Genomic DNA, 22958 nt, shown 5'->3' with positions numbered 1-22958 from the left:
GAAAACGTCTGTACACTTCCCAATAACCATTACTATATGTAAACACTGGTCAAAGTTTGTAACTTGCAGCCCCTCCCCCAGGGATTGTGGGGGAGTAAGTCATCCCCAAAGACATAGTTATTATGTTTTTTGACTATGTTGAACAAAATGGCTATCTCAAAATTTTGATCCGTTGACTTTGGGAAAAAATGAGCGTGGGAGGGGGCCTAGATGCCCTCCATTTTTTTTGGTCACCGAAAAAGGGCACTAGAACTTTTTATTTCGTTAGAATGAGCCCTCTTGCGACATTCTAGGACCACTTGGTCGATACGATGACCCCTGGGAAAAAGAAAAAAAACACAAAAAAACAAACACGCACCCGTGATTTGTCTTCTGGCAAAAAATACAAAATTCCACATTTTTGTAGATAGGAGCTTGAAACTTCTACAGTAGGGTTCTCTAGCACGCTGAATCTGATGGTGTCATTTTCGTTAAGATTCTACGACTTTTAGGGGGTGTTTTCCCCTATTTTCTTAAAAAAGGCAAATTTTCTCAGGCTCGTAACTTTTGATGGGTAAGACTAAACTTGATGAAACTTATATATTTAAAATCAGCATTAAAATGCGATTCTTTTGATGCAGCTATTGATATCAAAATTCAATTTTTTAGAGTTTTGGTTACTATTGAGCCGGGTCGCTCCTTACTACAGTTCGTTGCAACGAACTGTTTGATTTGCAATATGACAAACTGCTGCTACCTACATCATATATACATAAAAATGGTTCAGTATACATAAATCTTTATAGTTTATTGCTCTGACACGTAAAACCACAAATATAGGAAAAACCAGAAGTAGGATAAAAATATGACAACAACGACAGAAAAAATATGAACATTCGTATACATATTCACGTGTGATTTATGAGCCAAATAATTTTGAAGGATCGTCACACTTCTTTATAGAAAGACTTGCAAAGGCTGGCCAACCATAGGGGTAGACTATATGGCTATCTAAGTCTGCATGGCGGATGGCATTATTTTGGGGGAGTGAAGGATTTCTAACGGGATGAATAACTTTAATGAAAAAAAAACAAAACAAATGAATTATTGATAAAATGAAAAGAATTTTAAGATCCATGCCAAAAATCTAAAAATTTTGCTTTAGATACTTAACCAAAGTCACCCTCTCTCCTCCTCCGAGTACGTACCTGGAGCACACATTTATATCTTGCATATGGAGGATATTTACTTGGTTGAGCACTAAAGTCTAAGTTATATTCAATATCTTTTTTTGTTGTTGTTTAAATTTTGTGAATATTGTGATCGTTTTGGTATTTTTCTACTAAAATTTAGGAAATGCTGTTTGCTTTTAACAGACAAATAATAATAATAATGTTACCTTACAAGGTGAAAGTCACTCTCTTTGGATAGTATTCATGGAGTTCAATGTTTGTTCTGTAAGTGTTTGTTCCGAGAGAATTTTGTTATTGAAAAAAAATATTAAAAAGAAAAAGTCAAAATTTAGTATCCCGAGGTTTTTAGTTCCGAATTGATACTTTCATTTCTTTAATGTTTAAAATAAGAGAAACGGCTGATTTTCATTATTTAGTATTAGCACACAAAAATCAAATCTTACTTTATTTTATTCTTTGTAATTTCTTTCTGTTTGTTCTAAGATACCAATTATAAAATTGAATGAAATACGACTTTTTTTACGCACCTAATATATTTACCCCCTATGCTCTGGACATTTTACAGCGACTGACAAAAATGAAAAAAGAAATCGCCCGTGCTTAACTGAAAAATTTTTGCATTGCAAAATCCCCTTGCGGTTACGATGGTAAAGACATGCCGTTCCTTGTCAAATCTCTGTGGACTCATGAATCACAAAACCCCGTTTATTAACCCAGTAATAAATGCCTCTCAATAAAGCACTGAAAGGGTATCCTGTCTGAATATATAGAAAACACTCAAGTAAAGGTATAATACTACGCGAATGAGACTAGTAAAAATTTGAAAACTGTGATAGTACAATTGACAGTCAAATAAAGTAGTTCATAATTTGAAAACAGAACTGAAGTTAAAAATTTAAATTTTATTTAATGGAAAGAAATAAAACACAATAAATACTACAGTCAAGATTTGCAAATTGCTGTTGCAATGGAAGCTATAAGAGAGACTCTATTCAAAAACTGTTATTCAAATAATAATTTAAAAAGGAAAATAATGTTTTTACAACAAATAAGAATAATTAAGGTTTGGATCTGTATAATCGAACATAATTCGATACATTTGCCCCTTTCGCAATACCTTAATTAAGGAAAGATCGAAAATTCGGCGCTCTCATTAAGGGCAAAAAATTCACACAATATGTGCTAACAATGCCTTTAAAAATAAGTAAAATCAGGAAACCCTTCCCCTTCTTAAGGTTCATGGCTCTGTTGCCCATCCAGAAATAAGCTGTTTCAACATGTTTTGCTCTCCCTCTTGGTAATAATTATTTTCATCAAAATAACAATTATAAACAAACCATGGCACTTCTCATTGTAAATATGATTTGTTTGTAATTTTATACTTATTTTAACATTGTTTTATCTCTTCTATTTACAGGGTTTATTTTCTTTCCATCAAATCGTTTATCTTTACAAGAAGCCACAGAAATTAAAAAAAAAAATTAATAAAATAAATTAGAAGAAATACTGAACATTACTAGTGGAAATACAAATTTGTGTGTGAAAAAAACCTAGTAAAGAAAAAATATTTGAAGAAATGAAGAAAATAAAATATTTAGTAAATAACCCAAGATTTACTATCTTTTATTATCATCACGACTATTTAGCCGACAGAAAACAACACAGATTTTACTATTGTAACGTTACGCAGAAACCGTTTAAGTCATGTTTTTATTTTATTTATTTTTTATTTTATTTTTTACAGAAAGGCAATTTTTCTTGAAACTACTGATGCGTTTAGCCTTGAGCAAGAAATCAGGAATATGATTTCAGAAATTAGTAACTTTTCACCTGTTTATACATTTTTTTAAAATCTTTTGTATTTTTAATTAAATTTTTGCGACATTACTTCTTTTGGAAGTCACTGAATTTCATTTCAGAAGCTTCAAATTTAACCAAATTTTAGAACTAAGAACTATCTTAGAAATCTTAGAACTTTAATTTAACCAAATCTTAGAACTAAGAACTATCTTAGAAATCTTAGAACTTTAATTTAACCAAATCTTAGAACTAAGAACTATCTTAGAAAATCTTAGAACTAAGAAATCTTAGAACTAGATTCATATTGTTGGAGTAACTAACAATGAAATTGGACTGCGTCAATCAATCTATCTTGGAATTTTAGAATTTGATAACAGCCGAACTTCACCAAAAACATGACTTGCACGGTTTTGCATAAAACTACTAAACTGGAAAATCAAAAAGTGTCACACGAAACTAAAAGAAAACTGACCAACATAAATTTGATTTTTAAATGACTGAATATTACTTTTGATTTTCACATTCCTATAACAACAAAAAGATAAAAACAGCCAAAACACAGCTCAGCTGTAAATATTAAAGACGAAAAACATAATAAAATAAACCAAATTAACTCAGACAGTGAAGTAGTTGATAAATCTTCCGTTAGATGTGGTTGTTTTTATTTTTAATTTTTACACTCAAACAACTAAGCGACAAAATAAAACCTATGCTCTTGTTGAACACTACGGTAAACTGATTAAAACAAAGGACTAATAAAAGGTGTTGTGAATCCGCTCTAAGAATATCTTTTTTATTACAGCTTTTTACAGCAGGTACATCTTTTGGATTTAAAGAGTAACGTAACTCATCGACAGCTTATGACAAATGGAACATATAGATAATTTTAGTTCCAGTGGAGCTTAGTATCATCTATGAACAATTTGAATCAAAACTATGGCAGGTTTTAAATAATTTCGTATTAGTTCAACAGTTGAGTTTAATTTCCTTGAAAACTGTACAGTTTATAAAGTTAATTAAAGTTAAAAATTAAAATTATTTTTTCTTGGTTCAAAGATTAGCCCTACCCCTACAGTTAGACATTTTAATACGGATAGTTTTCATTGACATCGATTAGTTTTTTTTATCAATTCTAATATACATTAGTGAATTTAAATGTGTAATTGGGAAAAGAGAAAATAGACAATGAGGAAACAGATTCAATGCTGAAGTACTGTAGTCTATAAGTTTTGTACAGTTTAGACATAATTAGTAGTCTGAACGTTTTGGAAGAAATTCCTAAATTTCCTACAATAATATTCTTCAGATATCATCAAAAAAGTAGAGCAACACTTAACGGTTCAATTATCAACATACCTGCACTTTCAGGAATAAATTACACCCTGAGAATCATTTCATTATAGCTGCACTAGAAACTGATCTTATAAACAATTCACAGTGTGGTTAAACCATAATCTTGTTTTATAGCGTTTATTGGAATCATAGGTGGTACAATGTCGTCCAATTCACGCTTTTCAATCGTTCTTCCCTGCCTTGTGCTTTGATTTGGTGTTGTGCTAGAAACAGTATTTGTTGTTGAGGCTCCTCCATTAGAGCTGGACAAGATTGTGGTCACTCCCGCCGGATTTGTTTTTCGTCTCACATTTTTTGTGTTTGGTAGCTTATTATCTTTCTTCCATTTCATTCTTCTGTTTTGAAACCATATTTTTATTTGTCTTTCAGACAAACATAAACTATGCGCAATTTCTATCCGTCTCCGTCGTGTCAAGTATCTGTTAAAGTGAAACTCTTTCTCTAGTTCTAAAATTTGATGTCTTGTGTATGCTGTTCGTTGGCGTTTTGGCTCCATACCAGGTTGAAAATGTGCCACAGCACCTATAAAATAAAATTCTTAGCAAAGAAGGGTAAGAAGAAACACTGGTCGCTTCAAAATGTCTAGTAATGAAAACCTTATTACATCCACAGAACCAATAACAATATGAGTGATGTAGCCGAGATTTTGTACTAAAATGATTCTGACCATTGTATAAAGTAGGAGGAGGGGCTAAAATAACTGCAAAGAGTATATTTACTGGCATAATGTTGTCAAAAAATTCAAAGGTTTCAACATTCTGGGAACGGCGGCTGCCCCCCCCCCCTGATTCCTAGGGGTACTGCTGAGTAATAGTAATTTCAATACGACCTTAATAGTAATTAACAAGAACGAAAGAACAAATGAAGTATCTCATTGTTGTTCAATTTATATGATGTATGAAGTACTAAGTTGTAAGTTTACAAATCAGCTTATCAAATGAGCGTTACGTGCGACCGAGAAAGTTACTTGTGCTTGAAGACTCGTTGAGTAGCCAACCTACGAGGAATATAATTAATAAATTGAGTCAAACAAAAATTTGTTTGAGTCAAACAAAATTCGCCGACATTTCAATTTCTCACTTGCATTATTATAAAAATTAACTATTCAATTTCTATTTCTATTCTATTTATATTGCTACTCTATTCAAGTTTTGAAATAGATTTTTTTCCCGAAGGAGATGCGGGAGCGGGAATATGAATATTTTCTCCTCGTATCTTTCTGATTCGTTGTCTGTTTTCAGCCAATCGTCTGTTTCCTTTATGAATAACCTAAATTCAAGATTTTGAAACGGTGCCAAAGCAACTCCGCTGTAAGAATTTTTAAACTTATTATTGCTGAATGTATTCCTGTGAATATTAAATAAAAAAAACTTATTGTTTTAGCTGAAAGTAAGGAGCGACATTAAAACTTAAAACAAACAGAAATTACTCCGTATATGAAAGGGGTTGTCCCCTCCGCAATCCCTCGCTCTTTACGTTAAAGTTTTTAATTGTTTTAAAAAGTAGAATCGTGGCAAAGAGTCAACTTTAGCGTAAAGAGCGAGGGATTGCGGAGGGGACAACCCGTTTCATATATGGAGTAATTTCTGTTCGTTTTAAGTTTTAATGTCGCTCCTTACTTTCAGCTAAAAAAATAAGTTTTTTTTTATTTAATTTCTGAACGTTTTTGAATTAATGCATGTTTGGTTTTGGCTCTCCGTACATAAATTATTAAAATGAAATTTGTATATTAATTCTTTTTTTTGGCTAAATGGCTTTCTCTTGGTTTTGATCAGACGATTTTGAGAAACAAGGGGTGGAGAAGGAGGCCTAGTTGCCCTCCAATTTTTCGGTTACTTAAAAAGGCAACTAGAACTTTTAATTTTTAACGAACGTTTTTATTAGTAAAAAATATACGTAACTTAAGAACTAACTTACGTAACAAACTTTCATAATCTTATATTTTTATTATGTATACGAGGGGGTTTGTATCCTCGTTAATATCTCGCTTTTTACACTAAATTGTAAGTTTTGTCTCAATTATTTAAGAATGACCCATGAATCAGAAAGGCCGTAGAGTAAATAGTTGAAATTACTAAAAATACTTTAGCATAAAAAGTGAGGTATTTATCTCCTAAATACCTCGCTCTTTATGCTAAAGTATTTTTAGAATCCCTCATATGCGTATTAATCTCTGTTCGTTTTAAGTTTAGATGCTACTCCTTCCTTTCATTTGAAAAAACGTTTTCATGTTTATTTTTCATTGTTTTCTTATAGTAATGCTAGAAAATCCTGCGCACTTTTCATTGAATTTTTCTTCCCCCATGACAGATTCCTCCAAGGAAAGATCCTCCAAAATAGCCCCCTCCCCTCAGCCCCACCCCCAAACAAAATAAAATCCCCCTGAAAATGTCTGTACACTTCCCAATAACCATTACTATATGTAAGCACTGGTGAAAGTTTGTAACTTGCAGCCCCTCCCCCAGGGATTGTGGGAGAGTAAGTCATCCCAAAAGACATAGTTATTATGGTTTTTGACTATGTTGAACAAAATGGCTATCTCAAAATTTTGATCCGTTGACTTTGGGAAAAAATGAGCATGGGAGGGGGCCTAGATGCCCTCCATTTTTTTGGTCACTTAAAAAGAGCTCTAGAAGTTTTCATTTCCGTTAGAATGAGTCCTCTTGCGACATTCTAGGACCACTTGGTCGATACGATGACCCCTGGAAAAAAGAAAAAAAAACAAAACAAACAAATAAACACGCACCCGTGATTTGTCTTCTGGCAAAAAATACAAAGTTCCACATTTTTGTAGATAGGAGCTTGAAACTTCTACAGTAGGGTTCTCTGACACGCTGAATCTGATGGTGTCATTTTCGTTAAGATTCTACGACTTTCAGGGGGTGTTTCCCCCTATTTTCTTAAATAAGGCAAATTTTCTCAGGCTCGTAACTTTTGATGGGTAAGACTAAACTTGATGAAACTGATATGTTTAAAATCAGCATTAAAATGCGATTCTTTTGATGTAGCTATTGATATCAAAATTTAATTTTTTAGAGTTTTGGTTACTATTGAGCCGGGTCACTCCTTACTACAGTTCGTTACCACGAATTGTTTGATTTTATTGTAATAGCCTATCAATAACAGAAATTTTCAAGTTAATTTTTCTAGGTGTATAGGAGTTCGTTCTTTTTTAAATTTTATAGAGCTTTTTCGGGAATAAAGTGTCTTACAATATCATTTTAAGTATCCAAATTTTTAAATTTTATTTGACCAGCGTAATTGAGCTAGAGTAATTTAATCCAATTTATGTATAACATTATATTATCTTGGCGGAAAGATAAGAAGGGTCAAGTTCCAGCTCTCCATTACCATTGAAGAGAAGAAGAAGAAGAAAAAGGAGACACAAGTGTTTTCCATACAAAAAAGTTGTTGTCTTTGTTCTTCAAGGTTTTAATTCTTCTTCAAAAAAATTTCAACCGTGGCAATTCCAATAGCCTAATTTTATTTTGATCTTTCGCCATTTTGTGGGGTTTCCGACTTTTTGTAAATTTTTTTTCGGTTTATGATAAGAATGAAATTGAGATAAAAAATAATTTCAAGATTAACCGAAAGAATTGTTACAATTTTCTAATCAGCTTTAAGTGGCATTTTTTTGCTTAGATAGTTTTTTCTTTCAAAACCGATTTTTCGGTTACTTTGGGCCGTAGTTTACTAGGTTGCAGCTGTTGCTGCAATCTTGACTACACGAACCTTTAATAAGCTCTTTTTATGTTTGTTCACTGGGAGCTTAACATAATTCTATTTGGGAGGTGCTTCAACTTATTTAAAGAGGGTGTGTGTGTAAAACATCAGTGCTATATAAAAACAATTCACCAAACAAGCAGGGCCCAGTAAAGGGCGGTTTGGCCCAATCGAGCCCGCATTTGAAAGGGCCCCGCGCTACGATCAAAATAAACAAAAAAGAAAATTCGAACAGATAAGAGTACCATGAACTGATGTATGCTATTGAAATAGCCAGAGCCTTTGCATTTACATTTCACTATATCAAACAGTTCGTGGTAACGAACAATAGTAAGGAACAACCCGGCTCAATAGTAACCAAAGCTCTAAAAAATGGAATTTTGATACCAATAGTTTTATCAAAAGAATGGTATTTTTATGCTGTTTTAAATATATAAGTTTCATCAAATTTAGTCTTATCCATTAAAAGTTACGAGCTTGAGAAAATGTGCCTTATTTTAGAAAATAGAAGGAAACACCCCCTACAAGTCTTATAATCTTAACGAAAATCAAATCATCAGATTCGGCGTATCAGAGAACCCTACTGTAGAAGTTTCAAGGTCCTATCTACAAAAATGTGGAATTTTGTATTTTTTGCCAGAAGACGGATCACGGATGCGTGTTTATTTGTTTTTTATTTCCCCCAGGGGTCATCGCATCGACATGGTGGTCCTAAAATGTCGCGATAGGGCTTATTCTGACGGGAACTTTTTTAAGTGACGAAAAAATTGAAGGGCACCTAGGCCCCTTCCCACGCTCATTTTTCCCAAAGTCACCGGATCAAAATTTTGAGATAGCCATTTTGTTCAGCATAGTCGAAAAGCCTAATAACTATGTTTTTTGGAACGACTTAATAATTTACCCTCCCCGGGGGAGGGGCTGCAAGTTACACACTTTGAGCATTGTTTACATATAATAAGGGTTATTTGGAAGTGTATAGACATTTCAGGGGGACTTTTTCATGTTAAGGGGGGGGGGTCGGGAGGAGGGGGTTACTTGGGTGGATCTTTTCATGGATGAATTTATAATGAGGGAAGAGAATTTCCATGAAGGGGACACAGGATTTTCTAGTATTATTAAACAAAAACAATGAGAAAATAAATATTTTTTTTTCATTTGGAAGTAAGGAGCAGCATTAAAACATAAAACGAGCAGAAATGATTAAGTATATAAGGGGGTCCGTCACCTCCACAATACCTTGCTCTTTATGCTAGAGTAATTTTAGTAATTTCAACTATCTATTCTACGGCCTTTGTGATTCAGCGGTCATTTTTAAAGAATTTGGACAAAATTCAAGCTTTAGCGTAAAGAGCGAGGAATTGAAGGGGTGGGTTGACCCCCTCATATACGTAATAAAAATATACAAATATAGAAGTTCGTTACGTAAGTTAATTCGTAAGTTACGTATATTTATTACTAATAAAAACGTTCGTACAAAAAATATAACGTTCTAGTTGCCTTTTTAAGTAACCAAAAATTTGAGGGCAACTAGACCTTTTCCGCCACTTTTTTTTTTTTATCAAAATCGTTAGATCAAAACTATGAGAAAGCCATTTAGCCCAAAAAATTTAATATGCAAATTTTGTTTTAATTATTCATGTGCGGTAAGCCAAAATTAAAACATGCAATAATTCAAAAACATTCAGAAATTAAATAAAAAAAGGGAGTTCAAACGAGCAGAAATTTTTCAATATATGAAAGGGGTTGTATGAACGCCTTGCTCTTTACGCTAAAGTTTTTTATTGTGTTAAAAAGTAGAGTTGATACAAAGAGTCAAACTTTAGCGTAAAGAGCAAGGCGTTGAGGGGCAACTAAGCCTCATTCCCCACCTCTTTTTTTATCAAATCGTCCGATCAAAACTATGAGAAAGCCATTAAGGAAAAAAAAGTAATATGCAAATTTCGTCATATTTATTCATATACAGTGAGCCAAAATCAAAACTTGTATTACTTAAAAAAATGTTCAGAAATAAAATAAAAAAAAACACAAGTTTTTTAACTGGAAGTATGGAGCGACATTAAAACTTAAAATGAAATAGCCAGAGCCTTTGCATTTACATTTCACTATATCAAACAGTTCGTGGTAATGAACAATAGTAAGGAACAACCCGGCTCAATAGTAACCAAAGCTCTATAAAATGGAATTTTGATACCAATAGTTGTATCAAAAGAATGGTATTTTTATGCTGTTTTAAATATATAAGTTTCATCAAATTTAGTCTTACCCATTAAAAGTTACGAGCTTGAGAAAATGTGCCTTATTTTAGAAAATAGAAGGAAACACCCCCTACAAGTCTTATAATCTTAACGAAAATCAAATCATCAGATTCGGCGTATCAGAGAACCCTACTGTAGAAGTTTCAAGCTCCTATCTACAAAAATGTGGAATTTTGTATTTTTTGCCAGAAGACGGATCACGGATGCGTGTTTATTTGTTTTTTATTTCCCCCAGGGGTCATCGCATCGACACGGGGGTCCTAAAATGTCGCGATAGGGCTTATTCTGACGGGAACTTTTTTAAGTGACGAAAAAATTGAAGGGCACCTAGGCCCCTTCCCACGCTCATTTTTCCCAAAGTCACTGGATCAAAATTTTGAGATAGCCATTTTGTTCAGCATAGTCGAAAAGCCTAATAACTATGTTTTTTTGGGACGACTTAATAATTTACAGTCCCCGAGGGAGGGGCTGCAAGTTACACACTTTGAGCATTATTTACATATAATAAGGGTTATTTGGAAGTGTATAGACATTTCAGGGGGACTTTTTCATGTTAAAGGGGGGGTTCGGGAGGAGGGGGTTACTTGGGCGGATCTTTTCATGGATGAATTTATAATGAGGGAAGAGAATTTCCATGAAGGGGACACAGGATTTTCTAGTATTATTAAAAAAAAAAGCCATTAAGGAAAAAAAAGTAATATGCAAATTTCGTTATATTTATTCATATACAGTGAGCCAAAATCAAAACTTGTATTATTTAAAAAATGTTCAGAAATAAAATAAAAAAGACACAAGTTTTTTAACTGGAAGTATGGAGCGACATTAAAACTTAAAATGAACAGAAATTATAACGTACATGAAAGGGGTTGTCCCCTCCTCAACACCTCGCTCTTTACGCTAAAGTTTTTTATTGTTTTAAAAAGTAGAAGTGTGACAAAGAGTCAAACTTTGGCCTAAAGAGCGGGACGTTGAGGAGGCGACTACCCCTTTCGTATACGGAATAATTTTTGTTCGTTTTAAGTTTTATTGTCACTTCTTACTTGCAGTAAAAAAAACTTTCTTTTATTTAATTTACTTAAGAAGAGAGATCAAAAGTATTGTTTTTAGTGCTATACCACACTCAAGGATGGTAGAATTGATAAACATCACGTAGAAATTAGCAATAGCTTTCAAATGAGCCATTAGATGACATTCTAAATATTTCTGAAAGCACACTAGCCCCAGCTTTCCACTCTAGACTTGGCGCCAAAAGCACCGTTTTTAGTGCCATTTGGAACTTAATAAACGTGGAATTTATAGGAAGGACGTAATTGGTTATTGGAAAGTTGGGGAAACCCCGACATTACTTTTAGGGGGGTTTTCCTGCTTTTTTCGAAAATCAGGCGAATTTTCTCGGGCTTGTAACCTTTAATGGGTAATACTAAACCTCTGTCTAACTTTTTACCCTCTTTGAAGTAATTAGCGATTGTACTGGTTTTTTTTTTCGCAAAGAGAGTTTTCTTTCCACAACAAAATAGAATTATCCTAGATATTAGGGCGTTTATCCCCCCTTTTCAGGATAAAGTACAGCTTTTAATGGAACAATTTTGGAAACTATCATTTTTCATTAAAATCGATGTTTTCGGAATAGAAGAACTACCCCCCACAGCACCCATATCGCACTGTTAACCCTAAAATTTCCCTTTCAGTGGGATATAATAGATTAATCACTGGTTCTAAATTGCTATGAACATAACCTGAGCCTAAAACTTACTTTTGAGGCTTCAGTCTTCTTCCCCCCATCCGCTACAATACTACAGATTAAAGTTAATAATGTTTTTGCATTTATTTAGTTACTAAATAAAAAAAAGTGCTACTTTATATCTGCTGTTTCGAAGGCTTTGGCCCCCCCACCCTGAAAAATATTCTTGCGTACGTGCCTGTCCCAGGGGGAAACTCAGGGGTGAAAGTTTTCACTGTTCTGTGGAAGATGTTTTGTGGAAGAAATTCTCCATTGGGGATTGCCCTATTGGAAAAATTTTCCAATAGGGGGGGGGGAGGGTTCAGGGAAATTTCTTATGGAGATGGGATTTCCAGCTTGATATGAAAAACGACCAGAAATCAAATTGAAAACAAGTCTTTTTTCAAATGAAAGTAGGCTAAAGAGAATTCTCCAGGCGGAATTATCTGCAGGAAGTTTTCCGGGGGAATTTTCAGCGAGAATAGAATTTTCTAGGGGGATTTACGTGGGAAGAACTTTCCACGGAGGAATCTTTCGTGGGGTCATTTTCCATGGAGAAAGGGAGGTTACAAGCTCTATATAAGGAATAATTCAGTTCAATAGTGATCGAAACTCTAACAACGGAATTTTGATAACAGTTGAATAAAAAGAATTTGCTTCTTATGCTGATTGATTAAAAAAACATTTTTTTTTTTAAGTCAAAGTAAGGAGTAACTTAAAAAATTAATATGAAGAGAAATTATTACGCATATCAAGGGGCTGCCCCCTGTTTAACATCTAGCTCTTTACGCTAAAGTTTTCTGGTAGTTTTGTAAACACTTCTTATTGTTCCAATTAAACAACCCCTGTGTTAAAAAAATTAAATAACATTAAAACTTTAGCGTAAAGAGCGAGGTGTCAAGCAGGGGGCAATGCCCTTATATACGTAAGAATCTCTGTTCGTATTAAGTTTTTCTATTGCTCCTCACTTTGAGCTGAAAAACTTGTTTTTTTTTTATTTACTTGTTCAGCATAAGAAGCAAATTAATATTCTCTAGACAATTCAATCCTGGGAAAAATTTGCCTCGGACGATTACCCTTAACATCTCCATACATGAAACTGAGTTATATGAAACTTAGCAAGGAGCAAGTATGACAAATAAAAATAATTTATATAGGAATTCTGGTAAATTCCCCCGGTATAAAATTCTCTTTGAAAAGTCAGACCTCCAGAAACTTCCCTTCCCATGGAAAATTCTTCCCGTGGATAATCCCCCACCAAGAAATTTACCGCCCACCCACCCTAAAAATTTATACAAACCTCCCAATAACAAACACTTTACGTGCACAATGGGCAAATTTTATAACTTAAAGACCTTTCCCCAGGGTCTGTGGGGCCAAGTTGTCTCTAAAGGCACAGTTACTGGACTATTCATATATACTGAACAAAATGGTAATGTCATAATTTCAACCAGATGATTCTGGGGAGAAAAGGGCACTAGAGGGGGCCAGTTAAATTCCAATCTTTTTGGCGACTTAAAAAGGGTACCAGAACTTTTAATTTCTGTTTAAATTAGCCCTCAAGTGATGTTCTCGGACCATTAGCTTGATATGATCACCCCTCCAAAAAAAAGAAGAAAAAACGAATCCGTGATCTCTGCTCTAGCAAAAATACAAAATTCTATGTTTTTGCAGATAAGAGCTTGAAACCTCTATAATTGGGTGCTCTTATACGCAGAATATGATGGTGTGATATTCAATAATATCCTTTGACTTAAAAGGTGTTTCCCTATTGTTGCAAAACCAGACAAATTTTCTCAGAATCGTAGCATTTTATGGCAACACTAAACTTAAGGAGTCTTATGTGTTTGGAATCCACATAACAAGCCGATTCTTTGATATACCTATTAATATAAAAATTCTGTTTTTTGAAATTTCGATTGAACCGCGTCATTCCTTATGTTATCACGTTACCAAGTAGTTCGTTATCACAAACTGTTTGATTCCAGAATATAAAATTCAATAAACCTAATGTTACCTATCAAAAACTACGAGCCTGGGGAAATTTACCTGAATTTTGAAAAAGGGAGAAACGCCCTTAAAATCTCAAGTGCGGTTAAGGAATATAACACCAACAGATTTTGTATATCAGAGAACCCTAATATAGGTTTGAAGACTATGTCTACAAAAATGTGAAATTTTGTATTGTTTGTAAGAAGCGTGTTTAATTCCTTTTTGTTTTTTTTTCCAAGGGGTAATAGAATCAGTTTAATTGTCCTAGAAGATCGGAAGAGGGCTTATTCGAACAGAAATAAAACTTTCTAGTACCCGTTTTAGGCAATTAATTCAGTATGATTGAAATGTCCAATAACTATGCATTTGGGAATGACAAAACGCGACATAGCCCTTGGGGAAAAGACAGTAAGTTATGACATTTATCCATTTTTCACTTATAGTATTTTCTATAGGAAAATGTGTGGACATTATTTTTAAGGGGGGGTGTATATGTTTTTTTTACATGGAGAGAAGTTTTTGTGGTGAGTAAAGCTCCTGGAGAAAAATGTTCAAGGTAATAATTTACACAGAAGCGGGGGTAGGGGATTTCCTGGTATAATTTGAAAAACAGTCAGAAATTGAAACACAAAAAAACTTTTTCAACTGAAAGTAAGGAGAAAAATTAAAACTTAAAACGAGCAGAAACTATTCCGAATATGAGGTGGACGACTCCTTCCTCAAACTTCGCCCTTTACGCTAAACCTTTCTGTCACAACTCTGTAAGAAAGACTGCTCAAACACAACTTGAAAGACAAGTCTATTTGAAAGACACTGTGTGTTTTAGCCTGTCTCTGTGTAGGTCTTTGTGTGTTTTGTGTGTCTGAGTTTGTGTGTGTGTGTGCATTGTTTTCGCTGTCTCCGTGCCTGTGTGTCTGACTCTGCGTTTGTCTGCCTCAACTTCTGTCTTTCTGCGCTTGTTTGTTTGTGTGATTTTTTTCTTTTCTCTCTCTCTCTCTCTCCATGCTTGTGTGTCTGCCTGTTTTTTCTTATGTGCATGTCTCTGTGTTTGTCTTTACCTGTTTGTGCGTCTGACTTTTTGTTTGTGTGTGTCTCTTTTTTTTCTCTCCCTCATTGCCTTTTGTCTTTATTTTTGTTTTTGTTTTTGTCTCTCTCTTTCTCTCCATGTCTGTGTGTCTGACTGTGTGTTTGCAAGTCTCTGTGTCTGTCTTGGTGCGTTTGTATGTCTGACTCTGTGTCTTTATGTGTGGTTTTTTGTCTTTCTCTCTCTATCCATGTTAATGAGTCTAACTGTGTGTTTGCTTTTCTCTTGATCTGTCTTTGTCTTTTTGTGTGTTTGACTCTGTGTTTGTGTGTGTCTGCATTTTTAGTTTCTCTCTCTATCTCTCTCTCTCTCCATGCCTGTGTGTCTTACTGTGTGCTTGTCTATCTCAATGTCTGTCTTTGTATGTTTGTGTGTCTGACTCTGTGTGTTTGTGTGTGTGTTTTTTGTCTCTCTCCCTCCGTACCAGTGTGTCTGAACGTGTGTTTGCCTGTCTTGCTGTGTTTGTGTGTTTTTTTTCTCTCTCTCTCTGTGACTCTGTCTCTCTCTCTCTCTCTCTCTGTCTCTTTCTCTTTCTCTCTCTATCTCCATTCCTGTATTTATGACTTCGTGTTTGAATGTCTCTATGTCTGCGTTTGTGTGTCTGACTCTGTGTGTGTGTGTGTTTTATGCCTCTCTCTCTCTCTCTATGCACCTGTGTTTATGACTGTGTGTATGTCTGTCTCAGTGTCTGTCTTTGTGTGTTTTGTGTCTGACCTTGCGTGTTTGTTTGTGTTTTTTTGTCTCTCTCTTTCTCCGTGCCTCTATGTCTGACCGTATGTTTGCATGTCTTTTATCTATCTTTGTATGTTTGTTTGTCTGACTGTGTGTTCGTTTGTGTTTTTGTCTCTGTCTCTTCGTGCCTGTTTGCCTTACTATGTGTTTGCCACTCTGTGTCTGTATTTGTGCGTTCGTGTGTCTGACTCTATATGTCTGTGTGTGTTTTCTCTCTCTCTCTCTCTCTCTCTCTCTCTCTCTCTCTCTCTCTCTCTCTCTCTCTCTCTCTCTCTCTCTCTCTCTCTCTCTCTCTCTCTCTCTCTCTGTGCCTGTGTTTCTGACTGTGTGTATGTCTGTCTCCGTGTCTGTCATTTGAGCTCTTGTGTACGACTCTGTGTGTGTGTTATTTGTATGTCTCTCCGTGCATGGGTGCCTGACTCTGTGTATGCCTATCTCTGTGTCGGTCTTTGTGTGTCTAAATGTATGTATTTGTATGTTTTTGCCACTCTCTCTCCATGCCCGTGAGTGGGACTGTGTGTTTACCTGTCGCTGTGTCTGTCTTTGTGTGTTTGTGTCTAAAAATAAAAATAAAACACTAAGATCCTAAGGAATCCTAAGTTCAAAAATAATAGCGATTCTAAGTAAAAAAAAGTCACTACAAACATATTTTTCTAATAGAAAAAAATCACGAATGATATCTATATCCTCTTCATTTTGCATTTTTTTTTTAATATCAAAAGCGAATTTTTCTGTTATAGGTATTTTTATTGTGATTTTAAGACATGGTAAAAAATTGGAAAAATATCAGTTAGAAATATCTAAGTAAAAAATTGAATCAAAAGAAATTGGGGGGGAGGGGCAAAAAACTTGGAGGAGGGGATAATTAGGGACCTGCAGGGGGACATGGAGGACTGGGAGGGTAACTCGGGGACCCAATCTCATGGGCAAGCACAGTAATGGAAAACCAATGTGGTCAGGACCATTACATACAAAAAGAATACCTGGCCGGTTGTACTCATTATAATTTTGGAGATTAGAACCAGTTCCATTAGCCATCAATAGAACATGTGTGTTTAGGAAGCATCTCAAATCACCGTGGTATACAAATTCATGGAGTGATGCCAAAAAAGGTGCTCGTAAACAAACCACTGACAGCATTTACCAAAAGTCCAAGTCCAATTGAGAATTCGATTGCGCAATTAACATGTTACGATATTGTGACGCTTAACATCATTTGGCCAGCCTCCCAGAAACAATACAATTATTGCCTAGAAGGTACTTCTAAGAACATAATATCATCAATGACTTGTTGTCTCAGTCGAATAACGTGTCGTTCTTTTACCATAGGAAATCATGGGGCTCGTGTTCGATTCAGACATCAGTTGCTGTCTCAAAATACCCGATATGAGGGCTATCAGAGGACGTATTGTATTGTTTTAACGACAACATGAATGATTAATTAATATCAGATAACGGTAAGGCTGTAATACCAGATAACAATGGTAAGGGCTGTCGTAGTAAGTGTTGTATTCTTTCACCGAGAAAATAAACTTGGCAAGTTTCCAGGAATGTCGTTATGTCAAAAGATCAGATGTGAGGACTATCACATAACGTGTTGCATTGTTTCATGGACAACATAAATGATTACGTAATGCAAGATAATGCATCATTCTTGTAATTCTCGGAAATTTTGATAGGGCTGTACTGGGAGTGCCTAATGTTATGCTACTCATGGATGCGTGTTTTTCATTTTTTTTTTGTATGTTTTCCCCGGGAGTGATCGTATCGACCCAGTTGTCCTTGAATATCGGGAGAGGGCTCACTCAAACGAAAATTAAAAGTGCTAGTGCCCTATTTAATTGACCCAAAATACTGGAGGATAACTAGGCCCTCTTCCTCACCCCTTTTTTCTAAGAATTGTCTGAAAATTTTTGACATAGCTCTTTTGTTCAGCATAGTTGAAAGGCCAAACAACTATGCCTTTGAAGGTAACATGACTCACCATAGCCCCCGGCGAAAGGTCTTTTAAGTTCTAAAATTTGCCCATTGTACACGTGTAGTATTTGTTATTGGAAAGTATGCACATTTTCCAGGTGGAAGGGGGGATGTAAAAGTTTTCGGCTGTAGGATTTTCTATGGAGAGAATTTTCCAATGGGAGTGAAGTTTCCAGGGGTGAATATTTTAAGGAAAATTTAACACTTGGAGAATTTGCCAAAATTCCTGTGCAAAATTCTTCTTTTGTCTTACTTTCTCTTTGCCGACTCAAATTTTACGCGTGGAGACGTTACGAGTAATTGTCCGGGTGAATTTTTAAAAGGGTTCAGATGTCCAGAGAATATGTCCGTTGAGAGGAAGGATCTTCCCGTAGAGATGGAGCCAGATTTTCTGGTATTTTTTAACGATCAGAAATTGAAAAAAAAATAAAAGTAAGGAGCAATATTAAGACTTGAAACCAACAGAAATTATTACGTATATGATGGGTATTGCAAGAAGCATTTTAATATTAGAAAAAAACTCTAACCCAAAGAGCAAGGTGTTGAGGATGAGTCAATCCCCCTCACATACGTAATAACTTTTGTTTTAAGTTTTAATTTTGCTCCTTACTTTTAGTTGAAAAAACTTTTTTTTTATTTAATTTACAAATAAAGATAAAACAGACAAAACAAGTGAAATTTAAACACAATTTTAAACAAATGAGAGTTGTCAAGGGTAAGAGGCAGTGACGGATTTAGGGATTTGTTTAGGGGTAGATTTATGTTTATCTAAGGAATATTGGGATGTTGAGTTGTGTGGGAAGTTAATTTAATGGGATTTGACTCTCTAAAGTTTTTAAACTATATGGGGTTAAGTTATGCATGCCCAAATTTTTCGGATTAAGGAGTATAAAAGTCCTTCTAGGGCATATATCCTAAATAGGCCAAAACCAATTAAAGCCCTGTCCTACTGTGACTAACGTTAGGGAATATTTCCTGTAATAAAAAAATCCTTATTAAAACTCTTGGAATAAGATGAAGTAAACAAGCTAGTTGAAATTTGTGTGGCTCCCGTGAAAAAGAAAAACTATAAATACCAGTCATAGCTTTCAACTTTCCGTTTACTACAAGTCCAGTGTTTACACAAGATGTCATCCTAACAGCCCAGTTTCTTAATAAAAGCTGTTGAAACTATCAAAATAAACTCTTAATTTTTCATTAACGCATTACAGTATTGGAGTGCTGTAGTGGTTAGTTTAGAGATTGATGTTGCTACTGTTTTTCTGTTTGTGTGTCAATGTGCTTTAACTAGGGCTTTCACTTTTAATCCTCCCTTCAAAATTCAAGCAAATTGCAAGTCTTTTATTGTGTTATAGCTTCAACTGAGATTGAGTTACTATACACAGAAATCCTACGCTGAACTTACCAGTGTGTTTTTTTTTGTTTTTTTTTTTAAATTTTATATAAAACAGGTACACCATGTATATATACTTTTTTGATTTGGATAATTAAGGATAATCCAATGTAAATTTACTTCAAAAATCCAAACATAATCCCAAGTTAGACATTTTAAATTTGAAGAATGTCGAATCGGACAGATATACCTTTGAAAAAAATCATGCAAAAATTGAATAAAAATTTACCCAGTTAAAGAGCATGACTGACGTAAAAGTGCCTGGAAACACTATTTTGAAATTGTAGTGGCAGGCAGGGGTGTCTTTTAAGACGCCCCTGCGTCAGAGTGTCAGAGAACACTTTTTGAAATTGTCAGAGAACACTTTTTGAAATTCAACGGCAGGATATGAATATGTATACTTAGATTTATTCAGTGACACAGGATTTTCAAAAATGTGCATCTCATAATATAAAAAAGTGAGGGTCACTAAACCTGACTGTAGGTGCATGCACGTCTGACCACTGTGTACAAAAGTATTTTTTTTGGAAAAGTTTGGTAAGAGCAAATCACTTTGATATCGGGGAATTATTTCCATTAGGGACGGACCAATCCGTCTTGGGAAAAACAATCCATTTCCATCCTGTTTGAAGCAAGTGGCTACGAAAGATTTTGCCCTAATCTCAAATTGTTTATGACAATTTGAATACAATTCTATCCTCTTTATATAATTCACCTGCCAGAGGTGCCACTTTACGAAGATGGAGGGGGTTGTGCAAGAACTTTTTTTATAATGAAAATACTAAAAGATATTTTTCAAATTTAGGAGGGTGGGTGTTTATATTCATGAAAATAAAATTCTTAAATCTAGAATAGGCAGTTGCCCCCGTCCCTTAATTGCGCACCACTATCACCTGTTTCCGTTTTTTTAAGCAATCCACTCCAAACTTGTCTTTCTCTTTCCCTAATTCACCAATTAGCCTAAAAACAGAACATCTATGATGATGGATACTTATATTGCTTGGGATAATTAACTATTAAACGTCTTAGTCGAGAGTGTTGTGTCATATAATAAATAGACGGATCATGCCGAAATGATGAAAGGCGTGTATTGGCTTTTTATAATGCCACTGACGCTTAGATCTGTAATAAAAAAAACAAAACACAAGCTTTTCAACTCGAAGTAAGGAGCAGTATTAAAACTTAAAACAAACAGAAATTATTATGCATTAAAAGGGGTTCCTCCACCCCTCCTCAATATCCTGCTATTTACGCTAAAGTTTTTAGCACTTAAAAAAAAAATTCTAATTCTAATTAAGCATTGCTTGTGTTTCAGGAGTCGTTCTTAAAAAAATTGGGACAAGCAGTCTAACTTTAGCGTAAAGAGCATGGCATTTAGGATGAGAGCAACCCGTTCATATACGGAATAATTTATGTTTGCTTTGAGTTTCAATGTTGCTCTTTACCTTCAGTTGAAAATATTTCTTTTATCGTTTTTCAAATAATGCCGGTAAATCTGGCTCACTTTCCATGAAAAATTCTCTCCTCTCATGGGAAACCCCTTGGAAATTTCCTCCCTCGTATACCTCCCCATCGTAATTTTTTCTGGACAATTCCATTTTAACTGAAAATAACCCCCCCCCCGTAATATTTCTTGCAGAAGACTTGGCCTGAAAAATTCTACTTAGCATACTTTCATTTGAAAAAGACTTTGTCGTAACCGATCTAATAGTATTTCTGATCACTCCAGAAATCCCCCGTTCCATGGAAATTATTTCCTGGAAATCTATTCACGCAGAATATTTCTCTCGGCCAATTCCCCCGGAAAATTTTCACATGCAAAACTGAATAGCCAGCCGTCAGATCTCCTCAGTGTAAAATTTTCCCTAGAAAGTTCAACCGTGAAAATTTCCCTCCAGACGGAAAATTATCCCCATGGAAACCCAACCCAAGCACAAAATATCCCCCTCCCCCCAAATATTGTCTGCATACTTACCAATAACAAATATTATAAGTAAACACAAATTTTATAACTATAGACCTATACAGAGGGATTGGGGGTCTTGGGGGTCATTTTATCACCAAAGGCTTAATTTTTCTGACTTTTCAACTATATTAAACAAATTAGTTATTTAAAATTGATCGCATGATTTTATGGAAAAAGGGGCTTGAGAGGGAGGCTAGTTGCCCTACAATCTTTTGGTTACTTAAGAGATGCACTAGAACTTTTAATTCCCATTCAAATGACGGCTCTCATGATATTCTAGGACCCTTAGTTAAATAAAAATCACCACTGGGAAAAAAATCAAATAAACACTCATCTGTGATCTTACTTCTTACAAAAAATACAAAATTCCAAATTTTGGCACGCTGAATCTAATGGTGTGATTTTCATCGAGAGTTTTTGGTGTTTAGGGGGTGTTTCCTTCCTTTTTCAAAAATCAAGCAAATTTTTTCAGGCTTTTAGTTTTTTATGAGTAAAACTAAGCTTAATAAATCTTGTATATTTGAAACAGCATAATATGTTGACTCTTTTGATATATCTGGTGACATCAAAATTCGTTTTTTAGACTTTCGCTTACTATTGAGCTGGGTCGCTCCTTACTTACAGTTTGTTACCACAAATTGTTTGATTCAAAATATATGAAATTCATTAAGCTTAGTATTACCCGTAAAAGGCTCTACGAGGTTGAGAAAATTTGCATGATTTGAAAATAGGGGGAACCCCCCTTAAAGTCAAGGAATCATATTCCTTGACCTTTTTCCCGGGGGTGACCCTACCTAACCAATGGTCCTAGAAGATCGGGAGAGGATGCATTTGAATGGAAACGAAAATATCCAGTGCCCTTTTTAATTGATCAAAAACACCGGAGGGCAACTAGCCCATCCTACCCCCTCCCCCATGCCCTCTTTTCGACCAAAAATTCTCCCATCAAAATTTTGAAATAGCTATTTTGCTTAACCAAGTTAAAAAGTCTCGAAAATTATCCTTTTGGAGAAAACATACCCCGCCCCAGCCCCTGGAGATAGGTCTAACTTATTTTTGGGGGAGGGGAGATTAAAACTCAAAACGAACAGAAATTATTCCGTATATGAAGAGGTTGCCCCTTTCGAAATACCATGCTCTTTTCGCTTAAGATTTACTATTTTTCGCGATTTTTTAAGAACAACTCCTGAAACACAAAGGCTGTTTAATTAGAATAGGAATCTTTTTTAAAAGTGCCAAAAAAATTAAGCGCAAAAAGCAAATTATTGAGGAGGGTACAACCCCTCCATATAAAGAATAATTTCGGTTCGTTTTGAGTTTTTATGTTGCTCCTTGCTGTCAGTTAAAAAACTTGTTTTTTTAATTCAATTTCTGTTCGTTTTTCAAATAGCGCAGGTATATAGGGCTCAGCCTCCATGGAATATACCCCCCCCCTCTTAAGGGAATTTCCTTCGTGAAAATTTCATCAAATGTGAAGTACACCCCCACCCTCAAGTTCCCTCCATTCAGTTCCATCCTCGCTGAAAATCCCCCCTCCCAGTAAAATGTCTTGCAGACGATTCCGCCTGAAAAATTATCCTTTGTATGCTTTCATTTGAAAAAGACTTTAATCCCTGATCGGTGTCTATTGCTCCGAAAATATCCCCTTCCCTGGATTTTTTTTCCAGAAATCAAAACACCCAGAAAGTAACCCCGGATATTTCCTCCGGAACATCTCCACGTCCAAAATCGAATTGGCAAAGAGAATGTTAGACAAATGTTAGACATTTGTGAAAAACTTCACATAGGAAT

The 22958-nt window shown here is 35.0% G+C and overlaps 1 protein-coding gene across 1 annotated transcript in view; it reads right to left on the bottom strand.

Annotated features, from left to right (window-relative positions):
* Positions 1 to 768: 768 nt before the first annotated feature.
* LOC136035466 (homeobox protein Hox-A4-like) overlaps positions 769 to 22958 on the bottom strand; it is a 46680-nt gene continuing 24490 nt past the window's right edge. Inside the window, exon 2 of the mRNA XM_065717281.1 lies at positions 769 to 4847. Within this exon, the coding sequence (XP_065573353.1) occupies positions 4405 to 4847 (443 nt within the window). The 3' untranslated portion in view covers positions 769 to 4404. The remainder of the gene's footprint in view (positions 4848 to 22958) is intronic.

This window comes from Artemia franciscana, chromosome 14, assembly GCF_032884065.1.
Source record: "Artemia franciscana chromosome 14, ASM3288406v1, whole genome shotgun sequence".
Classification (NCBI taxonomy): domain Eukaryota; kingdom Metazoa; phylum Arthropoda; class Branchiopoda; order Anostraca; family Artemiidae; genus Artemia; species Artemia franciscana.
The sequence above is the reverse complement of the archived record's forward strand: the minus strand, read 5'-3'. Positions and strand labels throughout refer to the sequence as shown.